The sequence below is a fragment of the Heptranchias perlo genome, chromosome 2 (assembly GCF_035084215.1).
Source record: "Heptranchias perlo isolate sHepPer1 chromosome 2, sHepPer1.hap1, whole genome shotgun sequence".
NCBI lineage: Eukaryota > Metazoa > Chordata > Chondrichthyes > Hexanchiformes > Hexanchidae > Heptranchias > Heptranchias perlo.
In genome coordinates this window covers 47,797,688-47,823,435 of record NC_090326.1, presented here as the reverse complement: position 1 = coordinate 47,823,435, position 25,748 = coordinate 47,797,688, and the positions used below count along the sequence as shown (strand labels likewise).

Here is a 25,748-nt window from a genome sequence, read left to right as displayed (position 1 = left end):
GTGCCCGAAACGATGGACCCTTAAACTAAATTTCTAATTTTTAAAAAAAATTGCTAATTTAGATTGGGATTGGCTGTTTCCCCTGTCCTCCCTCCCTCCTGTAAAGGAAGATTGAATGATCGGCTGCTGTTTGCCTAATGAAGAAAGCTATTTGAATGATGATTGAGTTTGGGAATTGAGAATACTACCACTAAAGAAACTGGGCCATTTGCTTATATGCGTGCAGTGTCTCTGCATTTTGATCACTAGCAGATTTTTTTTTATCAGCAATTTTTAAGGTGAACCATTTGAAAAACTTTCTTAGGAAGTTCATATACACAAAGCACAGTGATGAAGCAACAATAAAATGTATAATTGCTGGTTTCTCCTGCCCCACATGTATATTGAGAAAGAGAGACACGCACACATAGTCTCCCTCTCCCAGCTCTTGAACATATGAAAGTACGCTCAGATGCTGAACCGCCTGCTATTATTTCCACAGAGACATTATCCTTTCATCATTGCTGCATATGTACTCGCACTCCTTCACAGTCCACTACTAGTCACAGTCAATTAAGACACAGAGAGAAGTTCTGTGATTGAGCAATGAGCTCTGCACAAAAAACTCCCAGAGAAGGGGAGGAATAATGGTCCAGATTTTTGCAGATAAAACAACGGCATCTCAATGACGGACGCCGTTATTAATGCGCAAATTGGCCAGAAACTTGTGACAAGGAAGAGATACTCATGAATTGCGAATCGCCACATATTGATGGCCGATTTGCACTGCTCCGTTGTTAGTTTTGCAAAAACAGCATCTCACGCTTAACCACCGTCATTTTCATGAAGTTGCGGCATTTGCCCATTAAACGCACCACAGAAAGTTAAGTCTAGTAATTAACAGCATTAGTACCCTTTTAACAAGATGATTACTGTTAATAACTGCCAATCTACCTCTCTTGCCCCGAAAGAGAACAATTATAGGTATGGAGTCGCATTCCTTCAGGTTGTGAATTGTTATTGGAGATTTTTTTTTAAATCAAAATTTTAAAAATTTTTTTCTTACTTTTCCTTTCTGTCTCTTCTCTCTCTCTCTTAATCCAATCTTTCTTTCCGACACTAGTTCTCTCTGTACCTGATTTGACATTGAATTCACCCACTCTAATTCACCCTCCTTCTCAGTCCTTCCTCTGTTTATTTCTCAATCCTTAAGTCTCATTGGTTAAGGAGAGACACAGTTATCCCGTCGTTCACCAAGATCCCAAATGTCCTGTTGCCCTCGCTGCGTCATTATCAGCTCACACTTCCAGCAACTTTGTGGGCAAAAAATTTAAAAACCTAAACATGCCCGAACAAGTCTGATTAACAGGGCACGCCGCGAGATGCCCCATTCCAGCAAAACCCTGGCCATTGTGTTACAAAATGTACCCTCCGTAGTTCTAAACTGCTCAAATTATAAGTTAACAGGTTCAGGTAAAGCTTGAGAGATTTTTAGCACTTCTTTTGATCACCATTCCAGTAGGACACCAGTATTTTGTAATGGTAAATGTTGAAATGGAACCCTAGAACAGAAAATACACAGCTTACCCAAATTCTTGTGGATACAGTTGATTTCCTCATCACTGCCTAGTGGTTTTTTGACTGTTCATTAAAATTGTCAACTCAGCCACTCATCTGTCACTCAATATTGACTTTCTGTGTGTGTGAGAATGCATCAAAATGTAGAAAACCTTTTTGCTAAGTGATTTGAGAAACTAAAAACTTTTATGACCCTTTCATAGAATCACAGATTCTTACAGCACAGAAGGAGGCCATTTGGCCCATCATGCCTGTGCCAGCTCTTTGAAAGAGCTATCCAATTTAGTCCTGCACCTCAGCTTTTTCCCCATAGCCTTATGAATTTTTTCCCTTCAAGTATTTATCCTATTCCCTTTTAAAAGTTACCACTAAATCTGCTTCCACCACCCTTTCAGGCAGTGCTTTCCAGATCATAACAACTCACTGCATAAAAAAATATTTCCTCATGTTGCCTTTGGTTCTTTTGCCAATCACCATAAATCTGTGTCCTCTGGTTATTGACCCTTCTGCCACTTGAACTCCTCTATCAAATCTCTTCTTAACTTTCTTTGCTCTAAGGAGAACATCCCCAGCTTCTCCAGTTTATCCACATAACTGAAGTCCCTCATCCCTGATATCATCCTGGGAAACTTCCTGCGTACCCTCTCCAAGGTCTTGACAACTTTCCGAAAGTGCGGGGCCCAGAATTGTCCACAATACTCCAGCTTGAGGCCTAACCAGTGATTTATATGACTGCCTTGCTTTTGTATTCAATGCCCCTATTTACAAAACCAAGTATCCTATATGCTTTCTTAACTGGCTTATCAACTTGCCCAGCCACCTTCAAAGATTTGTGAGTATCCACCCCCAGGTCCCTCTGCTCTTGCAACCCCCTCAAAAAATTATACTGCCTCTCCATGTTCCTCCCAAAGTGCATCACTTCACACTTATCTGCATTAATTTGCATCTGCCATGTGTCTGTACATTTCACCAGTCTGTCGATGTCCTCCTGAAGTTTGCTACTATCCTCCTCACTGTTTACTATGTTGCCAAGTTTTGTATCATCTGCAAACTTTGAAATTGTACTCCCTATACCCAAGTCCAGGTCATTAATATATAACAAGAAAAGCAGTGGTCTCGATACCGATCCCTGGGGGACCCCACTGCATACACCTCTCCAGTCAGAAAAACAACCGTTCTTCACTTCTCTCTGCCTCCTATCCCTTGGCCAATTACGTACCCAAGTTACCACCGTCCCTTTAGTCCCATGTGCTTCCATTTTCTGAATAAGTCTGTTATGTGGCACTTTATCAAATGCCTTTTGAAAGTCCATATATGCATCAACTGCACTACCTTCATCAATCCTCTCTGTTACTTCATCAAAGAACTCAATCTGACACGATTTGCCTTTGACAAATTTGTGCTGGCTGTCTCTTATAACTTATAACCCATGTTTCTCCAATTGAGAATTAATTGTCCTTGACAATAATCTCTAGTAGTTTTCCCACCACTGATTGGCCTGTCATTTATCCATCTCCCCTTTTTGAACAGGGGTTTAACATTTGCAATCCTCCAGTCCACTGGCACCGCTCCCATATTTAAGGAAGATTGAAAGATTGTGGTCAGAGCTTCTGCTATCTCTACCCTTGCTTTCCTTAGCAACCTAGGATGCATCCTATCTGGACCGGGTGACTTGTTAACTTTGAATGATGCCAACCTATTTAGCACCTCCTTTGTATCCCTTTATCCTATCCAATATCTCTACTCCCTCCTCTACTGCAACATTAACTTCATCCTCTTATTTTGTGAAGACAGATGCAAAGTACTCATTCAGTATCTCAGTCATTCCCTCTGCCTCCTCAAGGAGATTTCCTTTCTTGTCCCTGATCGGCCCCACCATTCCTTTAACTATCCTTTTACTTTTTATATGTTTATAAAAGATTTTTGGGTTCCCTTTTATGTTACCCGCAGATCTTCTTTCTATAACTACTTTAAACCTAATTATATTATGATCACTATTACCCAGATGTTCTCCCACTGAAACACACTCCACTTGCCCTACTTCATTCCAAGAACTAGATCCAGCACTGCTTCCTTCCTCGTTAGGCTAGAAACATACTGATTAAGAAAGTTTTCCTGTACATATTTTAGGAATTCTTCACCCTCCTTGCCCTTTGCACTTTTTTTTTACCAATCTATATTAGGGTAATTGAAGTCTCTTACTATTACTGCTCTATTATTTTTTCATTTCCCTGAAATTTGCCTACAAATTTGCTCCTCTATCTCCTTCTCACTATTTGGGGGTCTATAGTGAACACCCAGCAATATAACAGCTCCTTTTTCTGTTCCTTATCTCTAACCAAATAGATTCAGTTTTTGAACCATCTAGTATATCGTCCCTCTAGAACTGTAATATTATCCTTGATCAATACTGCCACCACCCCCCTCCCCCCCTCTTTCTTTTTTCCTTCCCTATCTCCCCTAAATACATTGTAGCTAGGAATGTTTAGTTCCCTTTGTTGTAACTAGATTATGTATACATTTTTAATCTCCTATTGTATAGAGGTTGCGAATTGTGGGGATAAAATTTGGTGTCGGTAAACTTGGTACCACGTTTAACTTTAGGCTGAGATTCAAGTAAACCTATTATTTTCTGTTTCTAAGAATAACTCCTTATGTTGTCATTTCATCTTGAAAGCCTAATTCTTTTCAAAACAATCCTTATCCATTTTAATCTCGGGGAGAGGGGATACCAGTAGCATATGAAGAGGAAAAAAGATAGAAAAATATTTTTTTTTATGTAATGAGAGAAAGTAGAGAAAAATCATTTCTGTAATTATTTTAATCTCCCTCAGTGGCTCATTTGTTAATGGCATTGTGGAACTAAATCATACAGACCAGTAAAATTGCAATTTTGATCCCTGTTCAGTGCTGAGTTAGCTGATCTGAGCCCGAGCAGCAGTGGTGGACCTACAAATGATGTCAGCACCCTGAACTATGGAGGGGAAAAATCAGCTGGGGGTCCTGCAGCTGATTGCTATCCAGTGACCTGTGCTAATGTGCATGCATGGATGTCAGTGAGAATAGGATTAGACTATTCTCTGATGTCTTATTTGGTCAAACAATCTGTGAGAGTTTACAGACTAAGATGATACATACAGATGGTTACTTGGGTGAAGTGTCTGAAGACAGGCAGCACTTGTGGGACTATACAAGTCCACACCTTCAGAAGAGATTGGGGAAAAGAAAATATTATGGTGTGTTCTTTCTGTACTTCAAATTAATTTGGATTTTTTTTCCTTGAAAAATTGAAGAAGGCTTGCCTTTTTCTGAAGTGCTAGAATGGATTTGGTCTAGTCGTCATATTGTTCATTTTGACTGAACCCAAATAATTCTGGTCTGCAAGGGTTTAATTGTGATGAAGTTCTTAAGCAGTGATCCTTTTATCTATTTATGTTTTATGAAGGGTATTACTCAAGGTCTGGTTTGAGAGAATTCAGCTGGTTATTTAGCTTGTTCCATACTAAAGCACTGAATTGGCAAACTGCGTTCAGAGGAAACATTCAAAGAGAGAGAGAAGCAAATGGAAAAAATCTGCATGCTTTTAAATCAACATTTTTTTTCAATGCTAGTAAGCAGTTACTTGTATCAGTTGCAGGGAATGCTAATGAAACATTTAATTGCGTCTGTTTTAAGCAGTTAGGCAGTAGAACAAATACACTGGTCTTGATTAGTTTAACAGAAAACAGTCTACATATTGTGTCTTTGTTTTGTTTTTCCAATGTTGCTTTTAACTACTTTCAGGTCATTCATTCATTCCAAAATAGAGGTCTATTTGGTACTTTTCCATTCACCGCAGGTTGTACCTTGTTTTTACAATAATAAACCACAAAAGAATCCTTCAAAGCAAAGCAAGTGGGGACCAAAATGGTTTATTCAAGTTACGCATTTATTACTGCAATTGAGCTGTAATTCTGAATTCTACATCCTTTTTTATTTCTTTTTGTAAAAACCCCACAAATTCATAACATTGTATTGATACAGACATTTCTCATTCTAACTATTGTGAAATAAAATTCAGAATCTATTTTCTGTTTTTTTTTACACGTTTTGCAAATTGGGACAAAGGAAAAATGAGTGTGCAAATCATCAGTAGATTTTTAAAAATGTACAGGAGTCTCTGGTCCTGAATTGGCTATTTTTTATTATTTGGATGGGTTGCAACGACTAAAAGTGATAGATCCCACAGATATTTGTAAATTTATTTTTTCCATTTTGGGTTTCACATTCCACATCTGACTGATGTCCTTAAAGTATTCTCTCAATCTAAAATAAATCCCTACTAATCCATGAATTTATAATCTCTTGAATCCTTAGCTTTTCTGAGACTTTTTTGTATTTCTATAGTATCAATCTCACTCATGCAACATTCTAAGTTTTTCAGTCCAAACCTGACATCAACAGGGGAATTTTAACCACCAAGAGCGGTGGGTTGGAGTTGGGTGGGAGGTGAAAATGCTAGTTTTTGCGATCACGACCGCAACCCGACTCCAACTTCCGGGTTTAACGTGGGCACATTTGGATGCGCGCGGAGCCAAATCTCGGAGGTCGCGACCCCAATTACTGCCGGTGGACGGGTCGTTAACAGGGCAAGTAAAGTCGTTGATTATGAAACAGATTCCAATTTAATGTCTCCAGCATGGGTTTCCCGGGGCTTCTGAATCTCGCCAGTGAAACAAAGGCAAGATTCAGCCTTATTTAATTTGGGTTTTTAAAACTGTGATTGCCCCATCTGAATAAAAGGTCAGTTATTGCAACTGGTCTCTCGGTTCTCGTGTTGAGACAGCATTAGCAAAACTTTGGAGTGTTTCAAACTGACAAGATCAGGATGGGGTACACAATGGATGTATTTGAGAGAACAACTGAGTAGAAGGAGGAAAATGACCATCTACGGCAACCACATCGTTCTGTGTTGGGATCTGCAGGTGCACAACAATGATCTGGAGAACAGCAGAGAGAAGAGCTCAGTGGAGAACAGCAGAGAGGGGATCAACAGAGGGACCAGAAGGTCGCAGGAGGCACTACCTACGTGAGAGGGTCTACAGGCAGAGGCTGAGCTTCCTGGACTTTTCTGAAGAGCAGTGCCTATGTAGGCTCAGATTGAGTTGGCAGACATCTGCAGCCTCCTTGAGGAAGAGCTGCTCCCTTGGTGGCCATGCATTGCCCATCGCTGTAAAGTAACCACTGCCCTCCATCTCTTTGCCTCTGGATCCTCCCAGGGTGCCACCGGTGACATCTCCTGGGTGTGTCAGTCATCTACACATAACTGCATAAGGCAGGTGATGGATGGATTGTTTGCCAGGGCATCCAATTGCGTGAACTTCCCCTCCGACAACAATAGCCAGAATTTCGGTTTCAGCTCTCTGGCTGGCTTCCCATGGGTGCAGGGTGCAATTGATTGTGCACACGTGGCAATATGAGGACCACCACATGAGCCAGGAGTCTTCTTCAACCGGAAAAGGTTATCACTTCATCAATGCACAGCTGGTGTGCGACCACAGGAAGAGATTTATACAGGTGTGTACCAGATTCCCTGACATCCGTCGTGATTCATTCATTTTACGCCAGTCCAACAGTCCATACCTCTTCCAAACAGGAAACAGACTAATGGGCTGGCTCCTTGGAGACAAGGGATACCTCCTGCAAACTTCACTCGTGACATCTGTGAGGAATACCACCAGTGACGCACAAGAGCAGTATAACCAGAGCTACATGACTATCAGGTGTGTCATTGAGCAAGTTATTGGCATGGTGAAGATGCACTTTAGGTGCCTGGATAGGTCTGGAGGTGCCCTTCAGTATTCGCCAGAGAGGGTCTCCAGAATAATCATGATGCGCTACGTCCTGCACAACATAACGCAGCAGAGGTTTAGAGGTGGAGGAAGACGAAGGCGCTCGTCAATCATCCTCTGATGGCCACAACATTGAAGAGGAGGAGAAGGAATATGAAGATGGGGCACCTGTTGCCAGACTAGCCATGCACATTGCTGCCTGGAATGCCCTCATCTCTCACAGGTTCTCTTAGTAACAGTGACAGAAGAGAAACATTGAAATACTCAGGACTGCTGCCACAACCACTACCAACCCCCCCTTTCCCCTTTGCACAAAAAACAGTCCTTCAACCACACACACACCCATTGAACATCCGCCCAATGGGTACCATCATGTATTGGCATTCATCATGAAGCAAATGAGAGGGCCACTTCACACTCGGGATGCAATAATGGCTAAGGCGGCAGACATGTTGGCATCCCGAGTCCGCACGGCCGTTGTCCTGGCCCGCATGGATTCATTTGAGAGCCGTGCTTGAAGCTCAATGGAGGCTACCACTCTCTCCATTGCAGACATTCTTGCAATTACCTGGGACAACAATCCACTAACTATGGAGTTGGACTCTACCGTCCTATCTGCTATTGTGGAGAGTGTGCTTAACATCTTTTCCAGTACTTCTCAAAGTTGCAGTTGTACCTCGATCATTCTCATTCTTAACAATGGCCCCCGGGGTTCAGCATCTGTGTCCAGCTGAGCAGAACTTGGAGAAGAATGCGCCCCCCCCCCCCCCCCCAGCGTGGAATCTCCTCAGCTGTCCTTCCACCAGTGTTTGTTCGTGCTCACTTAGGTTGTTACCTGGTGATTCACAACTCAACTATCTGTTTAACGTGATCCACCGAAGTGCCAGTATCTGCGCTGGTGCATGGATGTATGTCATGTGATGGTGCATCCTCAGAAGGAATGAGGTCCTCTGAGGAATCAATGTCTTCCATCTCCGCACATTCTTCTTCTACGGATGAAGGCCCTTGAAGACAGAAGACAACAGAAAGTGATATGAATTAGTTCTGGCAAAGTAACAATCTTGCCACACACCATACTCAGGTTTCTCAGTTCAGTCATTGATGAAATAAAGTCATCATGTGTGTGAAAGATGTTTAAGTTCTGCAAGTTCCCAGTCTCTCCATCTCTGATAGGGATGCAGACATGCCACTTATCTCCATGGCCTCCTCTGCATTTGTCAGCTGGACTCTTTGTGGAGGGCCACCTCCAGTCCTTGCCCTCTCCCTTGCATTTTGTGCTCTCTTCTACAACGGGCGAAAGAACAGACCTGTGAGTGACTAGGTAAAGTATTCACCTAATGGGTGCAGTGCATTGGGTGAGGGTGACTGAGACATATGGATCATATTGTATAAGGGTTAGGGTGAGTGGCAGTGGTGGATGGATACATGGGGAGGTGAGGAAGTGCATAAAAAGTGAAGGATGGATGCTGCTGAAACTTAACTCTGTGAGGAGTAGGTGTGCCAACACAGAGTGAGAGGGGTAATGTTGTGCACCACAAGATGTGGGTGAATCAGCAAATGTACACACTTTTCATGACCTGGTTAGGTCATTAAAATGCTTCCCACACTGCAGCCAAAACCTGGGCATCATGCTCCTACTGCTGACCTCTTCTGCCACCTTTAGCCACGCCTTCTTGGTGGCAGAACCAGGTTTCTTCCTCCAATCTTCCTTGGGTAAATTAGCTCCCTCCTGATTCTCACTTGAATCAGGATGATTCAAGTGAAGCATCCGTGAACCTGGGTGCTACTCTTGATCTCTTTGAATCCATTGGTGCTTTTCCTCCTTTCTCCTCCAAAATCCATTTTTGCATTGGCCCTTTAAATAGTGGACTTCAGATCGGGTCGTGCAGGTGCGCAGTATGGCCGCTGCGCAGCTTGGACATGTGAAACCCAGAAGAAAAAATAATTGTCTTCAATTAAGTTGCGATCACAGATTCCGAAGCGTCACTTCACTTCTGGGTTTTCTGCGCGGAAATCTACCCCCACCCCACCCCCCCCCCCCCCCCTCTCCGCTCTCTTCCTGGTTCCAGATAAAAATCATGCCTCAAGACTCAGTTGAAAGGGAGCATTGAATGGAATGCAAAATAGTCCTGCCAAATGTAGGTTTGGCATTTTTTTTCTTCCCTAGGTGGTGACTCATGCATCTCAGGTTTGAACTGGAGTTTGTGCTGCATCAAATGTGCCAGCCTCTTTGTAGAAAAACTGAAAATTTGCTCATAAGCAAATGCTATTTGGTAGTTCGTTATTACCAAGCCCCGGCATACTGATGGTCTATATTTTCAATGTTGCCTTGCCAGACACACGCCACCTCATTCTGGAGCTTACCTCCGAGCAACAGAAAGTCACTCTTGTAGTCTTCCATTGCTTGTGTTGCTTTCATCTATTCCACCTGTGGAATGCAAAAGGAAGAGAAAATTTGAGATGAGGTGAGAGACATTTGTAAAAAAAAAACTGAAGAATGATGGATAACAAAAGAATGTTGCGGCTTGTTGTCAGAGGGGACAAAATAGCCTCAGTGTGGAACCATGCCAAAATGGGAAAAATGTGCAGTGAAATCATGTCAAAGGAATCGGGAGGAAGCTGTGAACATCCATTCAGAGTGCAATGCTCTTTCTGTGGCTTGGGTGAGAGTGGTAAAGGGGCAAGGTTATTGGGGATTTCATCCTGCAGAAGAAAGCACATGGGTTCAACGAGGCATTAAATAAAAGTCCAAAATTCACAGGCAGCTCGGAGGCTGGATAAATGGGATAAATGTCATAGGGTAAGGCATCTATCTGCCTATCTGTGGGCAAAAGCTGTCAGCGACTTTGACATCATTGATTTCTTCAAAGAAAATAATCCAAGAAGGAAAGTTGTCGCCCGGTTATGGTTACAACTGTAACAAGATAACATTATGCAACAGCTGCAAACAAGTCCCTTCACAGCGAACACTTCAGAGACGTGGCAGAAACTTTGAATTCTCTTCCCCTCTCCTAAGCCCTCAAAAAGGGTTTCTTCCTCGCCACTTTCTCCCCTAGCAACAATATCTTCTCTCCCCTACTTCCTTTTTTTTCTCTCCCTCCTTCCCTCCCTCCTCCAGTTCCCAGAGTCAAAATATTGCTGAAGTAAAGTTGGGATTTCAGTCGTCAGAGATGGATTCCTGGACACATTATTTTTCTCCACTTTTCTTTTTCCTTTCTTCACTTTTTTTTCTTCCTTGCTGTTTTCTCATTTCTTTTTACTTTCCTTTTTCTCTTCTTTCTTAATTTCCTGGCCTCTCTACAATTTGTTTCTAATAGCAAAGGTTTAAAAAAAAGTTGGAAAGGGAAAAAAAAACAAGATTTAAACACTTAGAGGAAGAAAAAAATTGATAGACTGACTGAATGAATGACTGCCAAGGCAGATATTTTTTATTTAAAGATTTTTCTTTGGTTATGTACCTACAACGAGACAAGGTCATGAGAGCCATACGTGCTTGCCCCGGTTTTTGTTGGCTCTCATTCCCATGTGCCAGCCTTCCATCCACCTCCCCCCTCCCCCCTCTTTCCCCCCCCCCCCCCCCCCAACCTCCTGGGAGAACCAAAGAAATGAGGGGTCGAAATTGGGTCCCATTGTGACCATATTTTGGAATCAAAACCAGGGCAAAAAGCATCAATTTCGCAAGGCTCTGTCCACACCCGATCCACGCTGAAAGTATATCTTAGCGTCATTGAGCGGAGCATGCGCTGGACATGCCCCACTCAGTTTTCCGCGTTCTTCTGTGGCCTGCCCAGTGGTCTTCATAGTCACAGTAACTATGAGAGACATCACCTACCTTTTGTAAGCAGTGATATCAGCCACAGCCAGGAACTCGCCCAGCTCCTCTTTGAATGCTTGCATTGAATCCGCACTCACTGCGCAAACTGACAACTTGTTCCAAAGTTCAATGACTCTCTGTGAAAAGAAAAACCTCCTGACATCCAACCCACTTCTATGCTTATGTAACTTATATGCATGTCCCCTGATATTCTCTCAGCTATTTAATTCAAATAGTCTATCTGCATGGACACAATTTAGTTCTTTCATTATGTTAAAATGCTCAATAAAATCTTCTAGAGTAAAAAGACCAGCTCTCTAAACCTTTCATGGTAACTAATGGCTTTTAAGATGGGTATCGATCTAGTGGCCCTCCTCTGAACCTTTCCCACCATGAGGAGTCCTAAACTGGACACAGTGTTCCAGATCAAGTCTAACCAATGTCTTATACAAGGACAGTATTGTTCCTTCTTGATATTATATTGGATCATCCTAGCAATATATCCTAATAATCTACATGTTATTGAGAACCATTACAGCAAGAGTTTAATTATTAAAGCTCTCCACAGCACTGATGCAGTTGTTAAATGTTTTCTTTGATGTGGTATACAACTACCCTGTATGCTTATCAAATTTAATTCATTCTCAACTTCCTTGGTAACTAAGTGCTCCATAAAGCCCAGTGTTAAGTCCATTTCTACTGATTGCTCCCTACCTTATTATTGAGTCTCTGTTTAAAAGATCTACCTGCTACAGTCCTCATCCAACAGAGGATTTTCCTACCGTATTTGATTTCAGAAGGTGCCGTGTGTTGGGACAGAGAAGTGTGCTTTAAAAGTTAAGAAAACTTCATGTGGATGTTGTTCTCTTTCAGATTGTGTCCCAGCGGATTAGCTCGGTGGATTTGTCGTGCTGCAGCTTGGAGAATCTCCCAAGTAACCTCTTCTACAGCCAGGACCTGACTCACCTGAACCTCAAACAGAATTTTCTCAAGCAGAATCCAGGGCCTGGACCAAATGGAGGCCTGAGTGACCTTCAAAGGTAACCACTTTAAAATAAGTACTTGAATGGTCTTGTTAATGTTGTTTTAAATCATAGCAGTTTGAAATATTTAATTATTGTGATTAAAGGGGATGGAAAGTCTAGGTGGAGTACATTCGATTCAAAATACTCCACCTATCTCTGTATGATGTAGTGCATAGTTATAAAAATGTATGACACCTGATTAATAATATCCTTAATTTTGCTCCCAGACAAATTTTGGCGCGCCATACCCTCCTTAACTGCTCCAGTGATGTACCTTACAGGGAGAGGCTGACAGGGTGTGTGCCCCGGAGTAGCACCATTCACTGCAATAGGGACCTGGTGCTTTGCACTGGCCTGGAAGCTAACTTAGAGTGACCCGTCCTCTCAGTTCCGCATTAGCAGAAAAAGTAGCAGTACCCTGCTGGTTTCAAATCAGTGGGTCATGCTTGAATGCAAACTAGAGGAGGAGCAGTTCTTGTGTGAAATAGGGATGGGGGTTTGAAGGAGGGAGAGGAAGAACAAGAGAAAACAAACGGAGATGAAAATTAAAAATCCAGGCTTTGACAAACAAATGTGTCATGCAGTTGTGCATGATTGATTATGTGGTTGGGACATGATCGAATCTTCACTATGCTGTACATCTTATTGCCTGTGCGGTTTTGGCTTTTTTCCTTGCAAGTGAATTCTGCTAGTGATGCAGTCTGAACAGGTCGGTTGAGGTCAATTGGGGGAGGGGAAGATTTTCCCTTTGAAGCGCTGTTTCACACAAGTGCACAACCATTAGCATTTACTTTGTGATAGAAGCAATTTTGACTTTTATTTTCCTGAAGGTTTGTTGTTCCTCTGAATTTCTTCTCTGCGGCAGCTCTCTAGCCTGGTTTGTGTTAGCCCCAGGGCCTTCTAATGAAAGGGTGGCTATTAGTGGCGTCCGTATTCAATAATCCTGATATTTTAATAGAAGGTATTTAGTTTCATGAATTCTTTTACTTTTTACATTCTGTTCCTTAATTTCCTCCATGAAAACAGATTGCGGTTATGCTTTAGGTAGTTCCCAAGACAGACAACATTGAAAAAAACTCAACAATTGACTGATTGACAATTCATTTCTGATCTAGTTATGATCAAAGCTTGGCGATTATATTTTGATCTTAGATTTTCACAAGCCACTTTTTACATCCTTGCATCGTCTTTTGCCAGTTAATAATTATCTATTAAAGAGCCAGAGGTGACATGAGGAAACATTTTTTTACACAGTGGATTGTAATGATCTGGAATGCACTGCCTGAAAGGGTGGTGGAAGCAGATTCAATGGTAACTTTCAAGAGGGAATTTGGATAAATACTTGAAGGGAAAAATTTTACAGGGCTATGGGGAAAGAGCAGGGGAATGGGTCTAATTGGATAGCTCTTTCAAAGAGCCGGCACAGGCCCGATGGGCCGAATAACCACCTCCTGTGCTGTACCTACTATGAAACTGATATTTTATTCAGTCCTATTATAATTTGGTGTATAACTATAAGGTTATTTTATAACTATAAGGTCTTACAGTCTAAATACAACTTAGCAAAAAATTACTATGATTACATTATCCTACACTGAAATCTATATTGGTAGATGTGATTTGATTATATTTTTCTTTGCCAATTTCTCCTGCCCCTCCCAACCACCACTATTGTTCTTTATAGGTGTCAGTCGTGGCTGTGATAGCACTCTCAACTCCGAGCTAGAGGGTTGAGGGTTAAAGCCCCACTCCTAAGACTTGAGCACATAATCTAGGCTGACACTTCAGTGCTGTACTGAGGGAGTGCTGCACTGTCAGATGTGCCATTTTTTGAATGAGACGTTAAACCAAGGCCCCATCTGTCCCCTCAGGTGGATGTAAAAGATCCCATGGCACTATTCGAAGAAGAGCAGCGGAGTTCTCCCTGGTGTCCTGGCCAATATTTATCCCTCTCACAACACCTAAAACAGATAATCTGGTCATTCATTTTATTGCTGCTCGAGGGAGCTTGCTGTGCGCAAATTGGCTACCGTATTTCCCTACATTTCAACAGTAGCTACACTTCAAAAGTACTTCATTGGCTGTGAAGCGCTTTGGGACGACTTACGGTCATGAAAGACGCTATGTAAATTAACGTTCTTGCATTAATTATGTTCTCCTGAAAGCACTGATTCTTGCTGGGGATACCGTTCCACAGGCACCCTGCCGTACCCCGTCCAAGTGCCCATTCTTTATGTGATCATTTGGACAGTGAGTGTCGGCAGACTTTTTCACTGTAGACACAGCTTTTTCAAGGCACTGGTCAATAAGACTAAAAGTCCAAGTTTAGTTCTCCTGTAAATTCTCCATAAATATTTAATTGGTCCTATCTAAACAGACGTTTTGGAGGTGGTGTTTAAAATTATTGTTGTGGTACTAATTAAATGAAAGCTGAGAAGATGAATAATTAAGAGTCTCTGCAATGTTGACATTGATTTATTTCAGCATTTAATTATTTTGAGGAGGCGGGGAGAAAAGGATGGATTAAAATACTTTGGTATGATTTTGCTTTTGGGGCAGTGTGTAGACTGTTAGGATTTTTGAATTTAGGAAAGCTCATAGCGAATATGTTCTTTGGTTTTTTTCATTTTAAAATAAATGTTACTTATTTATCTTGTTTAACAAATGTTGCACACTTGCACTGAGTTATATTCTAATGCAGTCTCCCAAGTTCCCAGAATTATGCTCTACACCATAACACTGTCAAATAAAGAAAAGGGTTCAAATGTTTGCAGTGTATTAAGTAATAATAAAACTACATTTTAAAGTTGGGTTAAAGTTTTAGGTACACAGTTAGCAGTTTTTAAAAAAAAAAAAAATGGCTCGTGACATTATAAAGGTTATTTGTGGAGGCTAGTCCAAATCAGCCGTGTAGAGTTGTGTGCTGGCTGTTTTAAGATATTGTATGGAGGCGGTGGGAGAGGAGGTTAATTTGCTTTGGGATATGCCATGGGTCGAGGGAGGAGAAAATTTCCTGCCGTCTGCTATTGACGACTTTGAACAGGAAGAAGTAATCGGTGGCTCAAATGCGACTGCAGTTCGTTGGTATTCTCTGCACTGGGCTGCTGTTTCTGAACGTCGTTGTAACACCATGCTTAGGCTGAGCAATTTCACCTGCTGTGAAATATTTATCAGTGACCTTTTCAAATGTATTTTTGTATTCAGTCGAAAGTGCTATAAAACCGCATCAGTTTGCTACTGGAGAATTTCAGGCTTTCACTGCTTTAAACCTAAGGGATGATGAATTTATGTTTTTGATAGCATACCACCATGTACTACCATGTTTAGAAACCTCACTGGTTACACTTTACAACATTTTGAAATTGAAGGAGCATTGATCAAAAGGAAAAGCTACCTACATCTGTGTAAGGAATCTTACAACACCAGGTTATAGTCCAACTGTTTTATTTGAAAATCACAAGCTTTCGGAGGCTTTCTCCTTCGTCAGGTGAGGAAGGGGAAAGCCTCCGAAAGCTTGTGATTTTCAAATAAAACAGTTGGACTATAACCTGGTGTTGTAAAATTCCTTACATTTGTCAACCCCAGTCCATCACCGGCATCTCCACATCATACATCTGTGTAGTTCTGGTTGCGCAGTACAGTGTTTGGAGGTTTTCTACAAGGCCTTATTATTAAAGTGGAATAAACCCCACACACATTTTCTAGCATCCTTTGCAAAGTCCCCAATTAATTGAAAGTAATTTTCTCTTTTAAATAAAAACTGGATAGATGTAACTCTGTAATAATGTATGGTTCACTCAGTCAGAAATGTCAGCCAATTGATAATTTGCCCCATGAGTAACAACAACAACTTGCATTTACTGTATATGGTGCCTTTAACATAACAAATGGCCCTAACCTGCTGGGCAACAACATCTGCCTCCTCATCTTCCACCACCAGCTCCTCCAGTCCACTTGTGCTTTGTGCATCACCGTGTGCACTCTCCTCTGGCTCACTTTTTAATGTCCCCTCGGCCTAGTGCTTTGCAGAGAGGGGGTGAATGACAGCACGAGTGATGTAGGGCTGGCAGCAGCTGAAACAGATGGGCCTTGCAAATCTTCTTCCTCCTCTGATTGTTTTTGCTATGTGACATCTAGAGGAGGCGATGAAGAGAGATTAGAATGGGTTGTTAAGGAGGAGAGTGCACAAGTGACCTTCAGTAGGAGTAACATGGGAGTTTCACGTTGGAGCTTGCTAATGGATTATGTGCGGTCCAATAGCATGAGAAGGGAGAGAAATAGAATGTCACCATGAAGCTTCAGCTAGCAACTGCCTTCTAATTTCTTCTGCTCTTGTCTGCCTCCTCCGGAGCTCCATAGCTTATGTTTATGTGGACAATCTCTCGCTGCTGTTAATGGGTCCTGGTTTGCATCAGATGCAGTGAAACACAGGTGTCAGCATGTATGTTGACAGTTGCTCAAAACATACCATGTGAGGTATTTAGTGGGATCCATGCATGTAATGCTGTGAATGAAGGAACACATCATGTCAAGGTTGGCGGTGTAAAGGGCCCAACAGAAACCACCAGGACATTAATAGTGATCTCTTCAAAGCATTTAACACAGCGCAGCGAAGGTGGTTGTCAGTGGTGAGCAAGCTTAGTACAGTGCGTTCTTGGAAGGTGAGGCTGCCTGATGGTACCTTGCCTGACCTGGTAACCGAGTAGCCGTGGAGGTGACACTTACTGCCATGGCCACCTCCTTCACTGTGTCTGGGCACTTGCCTAGGATGGCCTCTTCCTTGAATTCCAAACAGAGACTCCCTCCTCACCCTCCTCCTGATTTCTATCAGCAGAAGTTCTACTGATGCTTCTGAAAGTTTGGGGGCTCTGCACCCTGTAGATGAACTCTGATGTTCTACAATTGGTAATCCTGCTTGCAACCAAAAATAAAATGGTTGGTGCTGATGCCTGGCCCTCTAGGCTGCTAAATGCATTTAAATCCCAGTACAAATGCTGAGTAAACTGGAATTCCTTTCTCACTGATAGCAGAGCTGCAGTATTGTATAACAGGAGTAGGACTTTAAAAAAAAATATGTTCAAAAGTATGGTGATGAAGGCAACCTTCAAGATGTAAAGGCAGACTTTTGACATATATGCAGAAACGCTGCAAGTCAACAGCCGGTTACCCTGTTTCTCTGGGGTTTCTGCTGGTCGCCTGCTGGAGTTAAGACAGGAGACCTGCAACAATTACAATAACAAATACTTGCATTTATATAATGCCTTTAATGTAGTAAAATGTCCCAAGGCGCTTTACAGGAGCGTTATAAAACAAAATTTGACACCAAGCAACATGAGAAGATATTAGGACAGGTGACCAAAGACGTAGGTTTTAAGGAGCGACTTACTGACTTCACCTTCACCTACTGACTTCACAATAAACCTTGCTGTATTGCAGGAAGGTGTTTTAAAATAAAATACTACTTACATGAAGACTATTTTTGTAGTTTTTTTTTTAGGAATGTACATTCTCTTAACCTATTTTTATCATCCTTTGTTGTGGGAATCATATAAAATTTTATCAGTTGTTCCCCAGATGAGACAGAATCCTGTTCCTTCTTTGCCACATTGTATATTTACAAGAGGGCTCCATGGCTTCATTTTTGTAATAGTGCCGTTCCACTATTGTCCATTACAAAGAAGTGGTTGCAAAATGACCAAGGTTGGGAACTAAATATTCCAGGGTACATGACATTTAGAAAAGACAGGCAGAATAGAAAAGGAGGGGGTGTAGCCCCAATAATAAAGGATGACATAAGGACAGTGGTGAGAAAAGATCTTGGCTTGGAGGATCAGGGAAGTAGAATCAGTATGGGTGGAAATAAGAAATAACAAGGGGCAGAAAACACTGGTGGGAGTAGTTTATATGCCCCCTAATAGTAGCTATACCATTAGACAGAGTAATAATCATGAAATAATAGGAGCTTGTAACAAAGGTAATGTAATAATCATGGGGGGCTTTAATCTGCATATAGACTGGGCAAATCAAATTGGCAAAGGTAGTTTGGAGGATGAGTTCATGGAATGTATGCGAGACGGTTTCCTAGAGCAATATGTCATGGAATCAACCAGGGAAAAGGCTATTTTAGATCTTGTATTATGTAATGAGATCGGGTTAATTAGTAATCTCACAGTAAAAGAGAAGAGTGATCATATTATAATAGAATTTCACATTGAGTTTGAAAGTAACATACTTACGTCAGAAACTAGAGTCTTAAACTTAAATAAAGCCAATTATATAGGTATGAGGGGCGAGTTGTCAAAGGTAGATTGGGAAATTAAATTAAAGGGTTTGACAGTTGAAAAGCAATGGCAATATATTAGCATGGATAGAGGATTGGTTAAAGAAATCAGAGAGTAGGGATAAACAGGTCATTCTCAGATTGGCTGGCTGTAACTAGTGGGGTGCCATAAGGATCGGTGCTTGGGCCTCAGCTATTTACAATCTATATTAATGACTAGGATGAAGGGACTGAGTGTAATGTATCCAAGTTTGCTGATACAAAGCTAGGTGGGAAAGTAAGCTGTGAAGGGGAGACAAAGTGTCTGCAAAGGGCAATAGACAGGTTAAGTGAGTGGGCAAGAAGGAAGCAGATGGAGTATAATGTGGGGAAATGTGAGGTCATTCACTTTGATAGGAAGAATAGAAAAACAGAATATTTTTTAAATGGTGAGAAACTGTTAAATGTTGGTGTTCAGTGAGACTTGGATGTCCTTGTACAAGAAACACAAAACGTTAGTATGCAGGTACAGCAAGCAATTAGGAAGGCAAATGGCATGTTGGCCTTTATTGCAAGGGGGTTGGAGTACAAGAGTAAGGAAGTCTTACTACAGTTGTACAGGGCATTGGTGAGACCTCACCTGGAGTATTGCGTTCAGTTTTGTTCTCCTTATCTAAGGAAGGATATACTTGCCTTAGAGGCGGTGCAAAGAAGGTTCACAAGATTAATTCCTGGGATGGGAGGGTTGTCCTATGAAGAGAGGTTGAGTAGAATGGGCCTATACTGTCTGGAGTTCAGAAGAATGAGAGGTGTACTCATTGAAACATATAAGATTCTGAGGGGGCTTGACAGGGTAAATGCTGAGAGATTGTTTCCCCTGGCTAGAGAGTCTAGAACTAGGGGGCATAATCGCAAGATACGGGGTAGTATCCAATTCAAGACCGAGATGAGGAGGAATTTTTTCACGCAGAGGGTTGTAAATCTTTGGAATTCTCTACGCCAGAGGGCTGTGGATGCTGAGTCATTGAATATATTCAAGGCTGAGATGGATAGATTTTCGGACTATAGGGAATCAAGGGATATGGGGATCGGACGGTAAAGTGGAGTTGAGGTCGAAGATCAGCCATGATTTGATTGAATGGCGGAGCAGGCCCGAGGGGCCGTATGGCCTACACCTGCTCCTATTTCCTACGTTCTTATGTCCATTGGTTCATTGCACTTTTGTTCAGAAATGGTTATTCGTTTTCCATCAATGGCTTCAGACTTCAAGGTTGTCCATAACTGCTCAAGCTGTGATAGAATCAGCCATGCCATTAGGCGGTCAGGGGTGAACATTAATCTTTCCTGGATTGAGATGGGTGGATAGATTTATTGTTTTTCATACGGTTACAAAATTCTCCTGCCATTTTGAAAATGTCTACAGTAAAGATTTTTTTTAAATTTCATACTTGGATGTCTCGCAAAAGGATTGCTTTTGGTACCGACTTAATTTGTACCTTGCGGCATAAGGCATGATTCATTGAACCCTCGGCAATACTGTGAAATTGTGAGGCTGACTCTTATAGAAATAAATAAAAACAACACTCTTTAAAAACTGAATATCTAAACGCATGTAACGTGCAAAGCAAGTTTTATAACCTTCATGTGATGAAAAACCAAAGAGTATCTGTTTGCATATTTAAAAGGGAAAGATAATTTATGGGATTGGTACTACGACTATTGAGTCGTCCTTACTCTGAGTTTTTCTCATGTCTAATTTTTTCTAGTTTTAGCTTGAAGTTGCTTTTTTGTATTTTATTTGTTCAGTTCCCCCACATTCCCAATAACTATACACTGATGACAAGTTAATACTTGGCACATATTCAGAAGTGTGTGGGGAGTATGAAACAGTTCCCAAATGTCCCTATGAGTCCAGCAATCAGCCAAAGCAGGTCTTCCTGCCAGTACACAGTCCAGATGTGCCTGACGAGGATGTGCATCAGGACACTGACTGACCCTATAAATTTAAGATTTATTTTGAGTTTTAAAAAAAAAATAAGTGCACATACACTCACTGCTCTCTTACTATCCTAACCTCAGAGCAGGTTCTATTTGGAATCTACCTTTTAGAGCTCAGAAGTACTATGAAGTCCCTGTGCCTGGGATTTAATTTCATTGGTGTAAGCCTTGACTCCTTGGTAGCACTCTCGCCTGTGAGTCAGAAGGTTGTGAGTTCATTCCAGAGACTTGAGCACAAAATCCAGGCTGACACTTCAGTGCAGTACTGAGGGAGTGCTACACTGTCGGAGGTGTCATCTTTCGGATGAGACATTAAACCGAGGCCCTGCCTAGGTGGACATAAAAGATCGCATGGCACTATTTTGAAGAAGAGCAGGGGAGTTTTCCTTAGTGCCCTGGCCAACATTTATTCCTCAACCATCATTACTGAAAATCGGATTACCTGGTCATCATCACATTGCTGTTTATGGGACCTTGTGTGCAAATTGGCTGCTGCATTACCTACATTACAACAGTGAATACACTTCAGTGGCTGTGAAGCGCTTTGGGACGTCCTGAGGTCGTGAAAGGCACTACATAAATGCAAGTTCTTTCTTCCTTATTAGGTTTTGGATGCCCCCCTCATTAACTGTAGTTGGAGAAATAATGTTATTTATATATATACACAGCTGTGTTTTTCAGCATTTGCTAATATAAATCTTATTGTGCTCATTTTTTATTAAATGAGTTATACAATTCTATATAAATGGTCCAAAACATTTTTATACGCTTCAAAGGGTAAAAATGTTAAAACATCTGTCTGCACATTTAGACAAGAAAGGAATTCTCCAAGTAAGCTCCCATTAGTTATTCCTCTCCTCCCATCACTTTTTTTATACCAGTTATCTTCCCTTCTCTCCTGAGCCTTGCAAGTGAATGTAGGTATGTTGCCCCATTTGGTGGGGTGGGGGTGGGCGCAGTGGCATCACAACTAAGCCCAAAACTGCTCCTCCCCCAGTGTTCACATTAGCACACTGTCCAGCAGGAGTCTCTGAATAGAATCTAGAGTGGGATCCCTGCTTGATTTTCACCTCCATAATGCAGAAGTGCGGAGATCAATTGTAGCCTCCCTACTGCCACCCTGGCTGAGATCTGATAACTCAGACTGAGCACTGAACCAATACCTTCTGGTCTCTGTGGCTCAGTTACATACTGCCTTCACCAACTAAGCCATTGAGAAAGATTGAGTGCCCCTTATAACTGGCGGTGCTGTTTTATTTCAGCAAGTGCCCCCAAGATTTCCACTTTTACGTTTAGGAAACTTTGTGTCTTGTCCCTCCCTACCTCTAACCTATTCCAACCCTACAACATTCCCACTCCCAAACTCACCCTTCCTCATTTTCTGGCCTCTTGTGCATTGCCCCTCCCTTTTCCCCATCATTCGTGGCCATGCCTTCAGCTACTTAGGCTCAGTATTCACAATTCCCTCCCTCTACTGTTCCACGTCCCTTTCCTCCTTTAAGACCTTTCTAAAAGCCCAACCCTTTGACCAAGCTTTTGGTAACCCCTCCTAATATTTTCTTCATTGGCATGGCATCCATTTTTAAAAATTATATTTGTGAAGCACCTTGGGTCGATTTTCTATGTTAACAACACTGTATAAATGCAAGTTGTTGCATAAACTAGTTTATTTCTATGACACAGATAGCACAGGCTATGAATTTACATTGAATAAGAAAGAACAAACTCCTTCCCCTGCATAACGGGTAAATATGCTCCATAGTGTGAGCGCTAAACTATACCGACTAGCGAGGTCCCTGATCCAAACACTGGATCTATGCTGAAAACTGAGTCTGGAAGGTGGAAAAATATATCCCTGTTCTATTCTTCAGCACTGATATATGCAGCATAATTTGCTGAGAGAGAGGGAACTTTTTTTTATTGGGTATACATCATAGAATTACATAGCATGTACATTACAGAAGCAGGCCATTCAGCCCAACAGGTCCATGCTGGTGTTTATGCTCTACACGAGCCCCTCCCACCCTTCTTCATCTAACCCCATCAACATGTGTTTTAATCTAGCTTCCCCTTAAATGCATCTGTGCTAGTCGCCTCAACTACTCCTTGTGGTAGCGAGTTCCACATTCTAACCACTCTCTCGGTAAAGAAGTTTCTCCTTAATTCCCTATTGGATTTATTAGTGACTATCTTATATTTATGGCCCCTAGTTCTGGCCACTCCTGCAATTGGAAACATCTTCTCTACGTCTACCCTATCAAACTCTTTCATAATCTTAAAGACCTCTATCAGGTTACCTCTTAGTCTTCTCTTTTCTAGAGAAAAGAGCCCCAGCCTGTTCAATCTTTCCTGATAGGTATAACGTTACATATATGGGGCCTAAGACTTGAGATTCTTCGATGTAACGGCCCGGAATTTGCTGGAGAATCGCACCATTCTAACGGCCTATCTATGTTCTAGGGCCCGTTTTATGACGCAAAAGACCCTGAAAATTATAGTGTAAGTGAATCCCGCCACTATTTGTGCCACCCCATAATTTCCTGGGTCTTCTACTCCGCTGCGCCGTTTCCCTCTCCAAAAGAATGGAACAGCTCATTTTCATAGCTCCACCTGTTCAAAAGCGATCACAGGTTTGCTGAAGTAAGGCCACTGCGATCACCACTGTCACTTAGGCCTTTAAAGAATGGCTGGAGGGCTTTCTATTTTAAATATCTATTGTTATTTCATCTTCCTTTTTAATTCTGCTGTATTTCTATAGTAGGACTGCACACTTTCGGAACGGAAACAAATTTTCCCGTCTTATTTCCATAAAATATATGAACCGAGGCATCAACCCAGGACTAAGTGGAAGCAGATTGATTTTAGAACAAGGAAGAAAGCGAGGGAAAGAGAAAAAACAAAACGGATTCTGCAGCCTAAGCTTCAACCTTTTATACAGTTGCTAATTACATGTATGAAACCAAAGTGAAACTATACTTTCACTCTAAATATTCGCTATAAACATACAGCTCGCATTTTGCCAGTGTGATTTTGCCCAATTCAAAATTTATTCCTGTTTATATCTTTTAGTAATTTGCTGCCAGATATAAATAAACAGATAAATAAATTAGGTTAAAATTCCCACAGAAATCAAGCAAAATGAATTCTTAACTATCCATTGCCTTCTGGGGTGCATTCGAATTATTTTTCCAGCAAACTGTGACGTAAATTCGCCATTGGAGAATCTGGGACCACAACAGCAACTTACATTTACATACCCCACTGAGAGCTAAAAATGGAGAGGCGCTCTTCAAAGACGGAGGCGGTCAACGCCTGCTAGAGAGAGCACTTCGAAGACCTCCTCAACCAAGACTCAGTCCTCGACGCAAGTGCCCGCGACACCATCCCGCGACACCATCCCGCAACACGCTACCCGCCACCATCTGAGCGCAACCCCAGCCCGCTGTGAGGTCGAAAAAGCCATTCGACAGCTGAAAAACAACAAGGCCCCCGGCGCAGATGGAATTCCTGCCGCAGTACTAAAATACGGCGGAGAGGCACTCGACACGAATACACGACCTTATCACCCTTGTCTGGAAGGAAGAGAGCATGCCGGGAGATCTCAGAGACGCCGTAATTGTGACCATCTTCAAGAAAGGAGATAGGTCCGACTGTGGAAATTACAGAGGGATTTCCTTACTGTCTGCCACGGGAAAGGTCATCGTGAGAATTCCCCTCAATCGCCTCCTTCCAGTGGCTGAAGAGCTCCTCCCTGGGTCTCAATGCGGCTTCCGCCCGTCAAGAGGCACAATGGACATGATCTTGAGCGTGCGACACGTCCAGGAAACGTGCAGGGAGCAGCATCAACCTCTACATGGCCGCCTTCGATCTCACAAAGGCCTTCGACTCTCTCAACTGTGAGGGATTGTGGAGCATCCTCCTAAAATTCGGCTGCCCGCAGATATTCGTCACCATTCTCCGCCTGCTCCACGATGATGTGCAAGCCGTGATCCTCACCAACGGATCCACCACAGACCCAATACGAGTGCAAACTGGTGTCAAGCAGGGCTGTGTCATCGTACCAACGCTCTTCTCCCATCTTCCTTGCTGCAACACTCCACCCCATCACCATGAAGCTCCCCGCCGGAGTGGAGCTAACCTACAGGACAAGCGGGAAACTGTTCAACCTTCGACGCCTCCAGGCCAGAACCAAGACCACCCCAACTTCTGTCATCGAGCTGCAGTACGCAGACGACGCCTGCGTGTGCGCACACTCAGAGGCCGAGCTACAAACCATCGTTGACTCATTCTCCGAGGCATGTGAGAGAATGGGCCTCAGGCTGAACATCTGGAAAACAAAGGTCCTCTACCAGCCCGCTCCTGATACACAACACTGTCCTCCGGCCATCAAGATCCACGGTGAGCCTCTGGACGGCGTGGATCATTTCCCATACCTCGGGAGCCTCCTCTCAGCGCGAGCAGACATCGACGATGAAATTCAACATCGACTCCAATGTGCCAGTGTAACCTTCGGACGCCTGAGGAACAGAGTGTTCGAAGATCGAGACCTCAAATCCAGCACTAAGCTCATGGTCGACAGAGCAGCTGTGGTCCCCGCCCTCCTGTACGCATCAGAAACATAGACAATGCACAGCAGACACCTCAAATCCCTGGAGAGATATCACCAACGTTGCCTCCACAAAATCCTGCAAAACCACTGGCAGGATAGGCATACCAACGTGAGCGTTCTCTCCCAGGCTAATATCCCCAGTATTGAGTGTGACCAGTGCCTCGATCAGCTACGATGGGCGGGGCCACATTGTCCGCATGCCCGACACAAGATTCCCTAACCAAGTGCTCTACTCCGAGCTCCACAATGGCAGACGACCACTAGGAGGGCAGAGGAAACGATATAAGGACACTCAAAGCCTCCCTAAAAAAAAATGCAACATCCCCACTGACACGTGGGAATCGCTTGCCCTAGAATGCCCAAACTGGAGAAGAAGCATCTGCGAAGGCGCCAATCACCTCGAGCGTCACCGTGTGGAGCACGTGGAGGCCAAGCGTAAGCAGCGAAAAGAGCGCGCAGAATCCAGAGCGTCTCATCTACCTGCTTTATTAAACTTTACCTGCCCCACCTGTGGCAGAGTCTGCGGCTCCAGGATTGGACTATTCAGCCACTGCAGAACCCACCCTCCCAAGTGAAAGCAAGTCATCCTCGACCCTGAGGGACTGCCAAAGAAGAAGAAGCATTCTAATTATTTTTCCAGCAAATTGTGACGTAA

General features: G+C 42.6%; 1 protein-coding gene across 1 annotated transcript in view; it reads left to right on the top strand.

Annotated features, from left to right (window-relative positions):
• LOC137338850 (PH domain leucine-rich repeat-containing protein phosphatase 1-like) overlaps nucleotides 1-25,748 on the top strand; it is a 183,709-nt gene that overhangs the window by 118,402 nt on the left and 39,559 nt on the right. The window contains exon 4 of the mRNA XM_068001849.1: nucleotides 12,076-12,242. Within this exon, the coding sequence (XP_067857950.1) occupies nucleotides 12,076-12,242 (167 nt within the window). The remainder of the gene's footprint in view (nucleotides 1-12,075; nucleotides 12,243-25,748) is intronic.